We start from the raw sequence: 8,124 nt of genomic DNA, 5'->3' as shown, positions 1-8,124 counted from the left end.
ATAGGTTTATTTTGTGAGCGAGATACAAAAAATACTGCCCCAAATGGTACCTCTACATTTAAGTTCACCGCTGCAGTTCGAGGGTTTTCTTTGACGCGCCAATGCCTCCCGCCTGGCAGCTTCAAGTGAATTTGGGGTGCCATACTATGGGCCCCAGTTTCAATGAGACATGTAATGACCCGTCAAATCAGTAAGTTTACTGTGTAATAAAATATGTTACCCCTCTCCTTTATGTAGCTCCCCCAAATTGCTTCAGAATTGGTGATGTTAAAAACTATTAATGATTCATCTTCAAGTACTTTCCTCTATAATGTCTATTATTGTTGAATTAATCGTGATGTGTTAGTAGTCCCCATATGAGTAAAAAACAATGTTTATTCTAAACTTACATACCTATATATTTATAATACATGTAACCATATGATGATGTAGCCGATATTGATTATGGTACTTTTTATACAATTCAAACATATCACGAAAAATACACTTACAATGTGCTAAATTAAAACCATATGTTGTAACGGTGTCACCTTAGTTAGTTTTATCATTTCAAAATATTACCCCTCAAAAAATATCTGAACCAAATGCTCTTAAAGGTGGAAAGAAATCCTAAAATGAAACAAGATGTTTGCTTCCATGAACTGCAAACACATATCCCATTTGTACATGTGCCAACCCCTTTTATAAATGAAAAACGATGCATTAGGAGTTTTCTCTATTGCTTTGTGAAAAAATGCAACGGAATCATTGGTGTACGTATGCACATTTATATCTTTACATATCCTAGCAGGATTTCCAAATTGTATATATCTAAAGTATATCTTGACAACGGGTTCTAGTGTTTGATTAGGTACAAGGAAACAAAAAATACTAACAAGTTCGAGGTTGTCATGTTTCTTTTTTGGTGTTCCATGGTCAAATGTGCCTCACATGTCCGTACTCAAGAAAATGAAACAGGTGAAAATATGGGAATCCAAACTAAAGTAAAAAATATTATTGTCCCTACCAAAAACTTCATGGATTTTTCATCCCTATGGGACAATAATATGAAAACGAAAGTGAAAGACTATACGATCCGTTTCCACACCTATACATATACATGAAATTCTCACAATCAAATTCATATTATTGTCCCTACCAAAAACTTCATGGATTTTTGAAGTGCATGGTTGTGAAGTATTTGACCGCGTGAGATATATGAGGTTGATTATTAATTATTTTCCAAATCGAGTTTAATTCTTTTTTTGAAACGTTTGATTTGCTTTTAATTTTCCTTGAATCAGCTTTTGAAGCGGAAGCATGGCCGTCTGGTTCTGGTTCCCCCCATGGCATGGTGGTTGTCCCAAACCAAGCTTCAAGAGCTCTAACCAATCAGGATGAAGGATCCACGACGCCGCGGATTGCTGCCCACGATCCGCGTGACTCACCCGAAAAACGTATCGCCACCGTCCGCCAGTCCCGAATCCAACGCTCCAAACCCTCCTTGGCTCCAAAACCAAAACTCAGTCACCGCGCCCGCGCCCGAGCATACAAAATTTTCGGAGTACCGCGCCCACCGGCCGCCTATAAAACCACCCGAATCCCCACCCTTCTTCCTCACCCAAATCCCCTCCATTGCCAGCCAGATCCCACCAGAGCTCCTCCCTTCCTCCACCCTAGCCTCCCGATGGCCCGCACGAAGCAGACGGCGAGGAAGTCCACCGGCGGCAAGGCGCCGAGGAAGCAGCTGGCGACCAAGGCGGCCCGCAAGTCCGCCCCGGCCACCGGCGGCGTCAAGAAGCCCCACCGCTTCAGGCCCGGCACCGTCGCGCTCCGCGAGATCCGCAAGTACCAGAAGAGCACCGAGCTGCTCATCCGCAAGCTCCCCTTCCAGCGCCTCGTCAGGGAGATCGCCCAGGACTTCAAGACCGACCTCCGCTTCCAGAGCTCCGCCGTCTCCGCGCTCCAGGAGGCCGCCGAGGCCTACCTCGTCGGACTCTTCGAGGACACCAACCTCTGCGCCATCCACGCCAAGCGCGTCACCATCATGCCCAAGGACATCCAGCTCGCTCGCCGCATCCGTGGCGAGAGGGCCTAGACTGCTCATGTAGTAGCGTCTGATCTGGAGATGTAGAGAGTTGTATCGTGAGTGCGTTCTGGAATCTAGAAGTTGTGGTAGGAGAAGTTCTTGTCGTGCTATGTTCCCCTGTGTTAGGTTCTGTTTGTGTCTGATGTTACCTGCTTGTTATCATCAGTAATGAAATGTTGGCTATCAGATCTGAAATTTGTTCTTCTTGCTTTTAATTATTTGTCAGTCTGATTCTGTCGGTTGGCCTCATCCTGATCTGATAGTTTGTTCCAAGATGACCGAAATTTCGAAATCATTGCCGCTCTGTTTTGGTTCTGCTGAATCTGAACATGCCGGGAGAAACCATAGCCTTTGTTTTGGTGTTGCTGAATCTCAACCTGCTACGAGAAACAATCGCCTCTGTTTTGATGCTGCTGAATCTGATTATGTGAACATGTTTGTAACCTCTTTGCCGATGTGAAACTGTTTGTATATTCAACCAGATGTTAAGCTAGTCTATGATGAATGACAATAAACCCAAGCTAGGTAACCTGCCATGCCAACACCGAGTGTGTAATTCGTTGAAGTGAGTGATGGATTGTTGCTACCCGTTTACTGGTTCGCCCTACTTGTTATAGAACAGGACTATGGGAGTAATTATTCTGCAACACATGCAGATATATGTGGGTTTTTGCCATCCAATTTGACCACATTTTCCTCTCCTGAAAAATATAAAGGTAGATCGTAGCCTCATTTTCCCAGCTGAAACTGTAGCGTGATTTGAGTACTTAATCTGTTGTCAAGCTTGCCCTTTGATTATAATCTTCAGGCCCGGCAAACATGCCATGGCAGCACTCAGCACGCCATTCGTATGTCATTCTCTGAAGTGGTGTGTTGGAATGCTGCTACGGCTAAGAGCAGGACTATATGACTCATATACTATGAGTAAATGCTCGACAAATGTCAGTAATTTGGGTTATTGTGGACCACAAATATCCATCGAAACCAATCTTCCAAGAGAGTATATCCGAATTCGTAAAAAGCTCAGGATGCTGTCTGATTGTATACTGACACTGTCTCGCTTGTAATAAGGTAGTAGTTATGTTCAGAAAAGTTTACGGAACAGTCTAGTGTCTTTGGTCATGCTTTAGATTTCTGGTTAAGTTTTTGAAAATACTGGAAGTTTGTTTTCAGCTTTAGATCAACCCTAGGAAATTCCGGATAAGTGCCCAAACCCGGATAATTAGCATCCCAAGCAGATATCAGTAAATGCCGGCACGTAAAATCTTACCGAGGGTACCCGATACTGGTCGTGGTCCATCTACATGCTATATACCCGGGTCAGAGAGGCGAATCCGGGTCGACATTCGCATTTCGCCCACCCCGCGTCGCCTCCTCCGCCGCCCAAAATCGTCGCCCTTCCTCCCCTTCGGCCAACGATTCTGTCTCGCCTCCCACCGGATATACGCAATGTGGCCGGTCAATAGCTCGGTCTTAGCCCGTGGGGTGTCGCCGGCACCGCCGAGAGACCATGAGGCCTCTAGAACCACGGTGTCATGCGACACGCTCTCCGCCACCGAGTACCGTGAACGGAAAGAGCTCCTATGTCGTGCGACAGAAGCCGTGCAAGCCACACATATGCGGGGCCAAGCATGGATCGCGCGTCACCGCGTGTCCGAAACGGAGGTGGAGGGTTCCCGGTCGGCGACACAGGTGGAGTACAGGGTGGAGCTGCCTTCATCCTTTTCTGACGAGGAGGAGGAGGCCGTGCCCAGGCCCACGTCGGAGCCAGAGGAGGTCGTGCTCCGCCATGTCCTCGCCTGCTTAATGCGCACGGCCGTGCGTGAGGAGCTGCACCGATGACCGACCAAGAGGACTAGGCAAGAAAACAAATGCTTCACGCGCCCCCGCGTCATCCTCGCTCGGGCGACACGGGAGGCGACTAGGGTCCCTCACCAGCGCCGCCTCCTCCCTGCGCCCCTTCCTCTCCACCGCCGCCGGCGGCCTTCGGTCGGCCTGCGGTGGTGGCGGGCCTCCTTCGCCTCCTTCAGCCTCTAGCTTCCCCTATCATCACCTCTCCTCCCAATCGAGCTCCAATCTGTGCTCCATGGTGGTGCTGGAGGTCGTGTTCATCCTGGTGGTGCCATCTCCGACACCGGAGCCCGCGAGTTGGGCCTTTCCTCTTGTTTGTTTGGGCCTGGTAGGTGGCAAGCCGCCGGTTCTGACTAGGTCAGTACGTAGCCAGATCTGACCAGGGGGTTGATCTGCGGCCATGATTCTTGACCTCCGAGCTGTTTTGTTGGGCGTGGCCTCTCTGGTTCATGCAGATCTATGCGGAGCTCGACTGCCCCCAAACATCCGAATGGATGGTATAAAAGTTTGGAGGCTGGTGTTGGGGGCGGCATGTGCCGGAGGTGCGTTCGTGCGGCAGTGGGGTCGACCGACTGCGCACGTGCGGTTCGTTCTCCGGAGGGAGACATGCTAGGTTGGCTCTTTGGACTCCTAAGCGGCAACTCCTTATGGTGGGCACGGCAGCGCCTGGCGGCGGGTGCCTTCGTGCGGGTTTTGGTCAGCAGTGTCGGATGTGTGGGCAGCGGGATGGTCCGTGTGGGAGGCATTCGTGGTGCAGGAGATCCTCGTGCTCCTTCCCAAATCTTGGCGTATTTGGTGGGACGATGGCCGCTATTCGGGCGAAAGCCCTTCCCGACGTTGTCGGTGCCAGTGACGTCGATGCTCTCGAGCGCCGAGTCCCTCCTTGAAGGCGTCATTGAGGATGGTATTCCTCCACCATTGGCTCTGGGTGACAATCCTCAGTTAGGTTCGCCGGATAGGGCAGCGACAACACCTTGGCGCCGCTTCCTTCTTGGAGGCGCTGCTTTTGGACCCACTGGTCCCTGCCAACTAGTGGTTGCGGTGTGGTTCTTTGGATACGACTAAGAGGCTTTCGGAATGGCGGTCTTCCCCGTGGGGAGCAGGTTCGAAATCTCTTCTTTTTTCAGTTTCCTGGCTATCGGCTATAACTCGAGCTCTAGGGTGAGTGTTCCATCATCTGACACTACGACGCCCTCAAACCTGGGCGAGAGGGCAGGGCCCCCCTTCGACGATGGATGGGTTGTCCTGTGATGCAGTGTGTCCATGTTTGAAGCAGATGAAGACATTCTCTTCCATTGTTGTGGTGTCCTCCTCCTCCGCTTCGCTTCCTCTACCTTGATCAGCGTTTGTTTCGACATCTGAAGATCTAGGTGTTTGTAGGCTGCCTATCTTGTTTCATTTTGTGTTGCCCTGTAATGTTTCTGATTTTTGTTGTTGTTCTCCTCAACACCTTGTAATTATGGCCCGTTGGTAGCTTTATTAATTTAAAGTTAGGCGTAATGCCTTATGTTTAAATAAGAAGGAGTTGCACCGACGCTTGGTCAAGGCGTACGATACAGACCAACTCAAGTTAGGTTCTCTTCACCTTCGTGCATCACTAAGTGAACCACGCCAAGGCCATGCTGCAAGCGTACATGGCAGACTCGTCCTCTTCAGACGAGAACGAGTGAAGTGCACATACCTCCGCGTTCCGGCGTGTAGTGAAGCGCCCCCGACGGCATGTTGGTGCACATAAATGCTGTCGTATTTTGGTCCCCGAGTTAGTTGTCACCGCCGCGTAGATAAGCACCGCTGACGCTGCATCACTCTTTAGTTGCGCACCGCCATCTTTGGGTCACCGCTGAGGTGCTACAATCGACGCCTACGACTTGTCGTCTTAGGGTTGGCTTGATCTAGGTCAAGCTTATCTAGGTCGAGGTAGTAATTAATCAGTGTTCATGATGAATGTCATGTATGTGTAAATTAGTGTTGTGAAGAAACACCCACGAACTCATGCCGGAGAACCCGTCTATTCTTTTTTCTTTGAAATATCTAGTATGAATGAAGTTGCTCTTACTCCATCCTTTCACAATTACCATGTGTATTGGGTTTAGTAAAAATAAAACTTTATATCGATTGAATAAATATTAACATTTTCAATATAAAATCTATCGTGTTAGAGTTTTCATAAATAATACTTTTGTATTATATTCATATGGTTTTATTGATTTTGATATTTTTCTCCTACTCCATCCATCTAAAAATATGTACTTATTTTAACTTTATCTATTAATTTTATCTAGATTTGGATGTATCTCTAACTAAAATGCATCTAGATACATTCGTATCTATATACAAAAATGAGTCATCTACTTTTAGTCAGGGGAGTATATATTTGATCAAACTTAACAAAATTTAACTGTAACTAAAGCCAAAATGCAGTGTAAGTAAAAACGGAGGGAGTACATGAGATGGTGTGACAAAAATCCGGAGACTGCTCAATTTCGACAGTATGAAATTTCGGACCCTTTTTTATCGAAAAAGGAAATCGCCGTGTGGTCCCTTTCATGTTTTTTTTCCCCGCAAAACGCTTCCAGCTCGCTACTCACGGAACGAAATATTCGAGCCACCCCGCCAATCTACCGAAAAGAGCCCCCGCAACCAAATTTCGAACCCACCCCGCCAGTCTACCGCGCCAAGTCGCCGAAACTGAAATCTTGGGAGCCACCCCGCCAATCTACCGCGCCCAGTCCCGGCCACGTCACGGATCCGCGGCATCCTCCCCCGGATCGCCATCTCAACCATCCATTCTTTCCAGATCGGACGGCAGCCACCGCACTCCTCCCACCACTCGCCTCCTTATAATCCCGCCATCCCCATCCCGCAAACCACCACTCCCCAAATCCCCACTCCCCCTCACACACCTCTAACCAAACGCAGTTTCCTCAGCCATGTCGGGCCGCGGCAAGGGAGGCAAAGGTCTTGGAAAGGGCGGCGCCAAGCGTCACAGGAAGGTGCTGCGGGACAACATCCAGGGCATCACCAAGCCGGCGATCAGGCGTCTCGCACGCCGCGGCGGCGTCAAGCGCATCTCCGGTCTGATATACGAGGAGACGCGGGGCGTGCTGAAGGTGTTCCTCGAGAACGTCATCAGGGACGCGGTCACCTACACCGAGCACGCCCGCCGCAAGACCGTCACCGCCATGGACGTCGTCTACGCGCTCAAGCGCCAGGGACGCACCCTCTACGGCTTCGGAGGCTAGAGGCTAGAGGCCTCTTCTGTTCGTCCACGCCGTGCTCGTCGCTTCGTCGCAGTCAACAGCCTGTTGTCTTTCTCACTGTGTTCTGTTCTGTTCAGTTCAGTAGCTTTAGTTGGAATTGGAAGGATGTTTACTAGTTCGCCACCTGTCGTTTGCAGAGTCTCTCTAGCTAGCTTGTACTATATCCCTGTATGAGCCTGGATCTGGAATCGAATATATTACCTTCCCCCCAAAATGGTCTCTCTGCACTGTTGGTCAATTTGCATTATATAATCTGAACATGGAATCTAGTTTTTCTTAAAGCTGAATCTGAAAGCAAATGCTGTACATCCTCCAAAACAAAACAACGACACGAATATATGAGTTTGGCTTCTGTCAGGCGTTGGCCCGTGCTCACGAGTCTTCCGGTAAAAAATGCTTAGACGGAATGAAATCCGTCACACTAGTTCGCTGTTTGTTTAGTTGGATTGAACTGGAAGTTGTTCGTAACTGAATTCGAATTCGCACTTTTGTGCAAACACTGTCCTTCTGTTGTCTGACGAGAGCTGTTTGTTCTGGTGGGCAAAATTTTGTGGGATTGAGGTGGCCATGTGCCTGCATCAGAGATGCAGTTAAATTGCCTGCAATTCAGATTTGTCAGAATCTTCATTTCATAGATCAAGTTTTGAAGTAGCCATCCCTGATCTCAAGTTCTTGAGGAACAAGTTTGCAATAAAAATAAGTGTTATCTGATCAAGTCTTAATTTTGAGCTTTGTACCTTCCATTGCTCTTGCTTCAAATTTCAGTGGATGGTGCATTAGTTTATCCTGATATTTTGTCTATTATTGTTGCATCGACACCAGAAATTTCAGAATATTTTTTTTTCCAATTTGTTACACCGCCACTAGTACCCGTTTAGCTTCTTTTGAAACTTAACATCCAATTACTCTATTAATTGATGACATAATACTACTACTGGGCACGTT

General features: G+C 48.3%; 2 protein-coding genes across 2 annotated transcripts; both read left to right on the top strand.

Annotated features, from left to right (window-relative positions):
* Nucleotides 1-1,666: 1,666 nt before the first annotated feature.
* Nucleotides 1,667-2,077, top strand: LOC124707512 (histone H3.2). Its single transcript, XM_047239171.1, has one exon. It carries the CDS (start codon nucleotides 1,667-1,669, stop codon nucleotides 2,075-2,077), a length of 411 nt encoding a protein of 136 aa, XP_047095127.1.
* Nucleotides 2,078-6,843: 4,766 nt separating this feature from the next.
* On the top strand, nucleotides 6,844-7,161 carry LOC124707514 (histone H4-like). The gene has a single exon (XM_047239173.1). It carries the CDS (start codon nucleotides 6,850-6,852, stop codon nucleotides 7,159-7,161), a length of 312 nt encoding a protein of 103 aa, XP_047095129.1. The 5' UTR covers nucleotides 6,844-6,849.
* The last annotated feature ends 963 nt before the right edge of the window (nucleotides 7,162-8,124 follow it).

The sequence above is a fragment of the Lolium rigidum genome, chromosome 4, assembly GCF_022539505.1.
Source record: "Lolium rigidum isolate FL_2022 chromosome 4, APGP_CSIRO_Lrig_0.1, whole genome shotgun sequence".
Classification (NCBI taxonomy): domain Eukaryota; kingdom Viridiplantae; phylum Streptophyta; class Magnoliopsida; order Poales; family Poaceae; genus Lolium; species Lolium rigidum.
The sequence above is the reverse complement of the archived record's forward strand: the minus strand, read 5'-3'. Positions and strand labels throughout refer to the sequence as shown.

Coding starts and splice junctions, on each gene's coding strand:
- LOC124707514 (XM_047239173.1), top strand. CDS start 6,850: ATGTCGGGCCGCGGCAAGGGAGGCAAAGGTCTTGGAAAGGGCGGCGCC.
- LOC124707512 (XM_047239171.1), top strand. CDS start 1,667: ATGGCCCGCACGAAGCAGACGGCGAGGAAGTCCACCGGCGGCAAGGCG.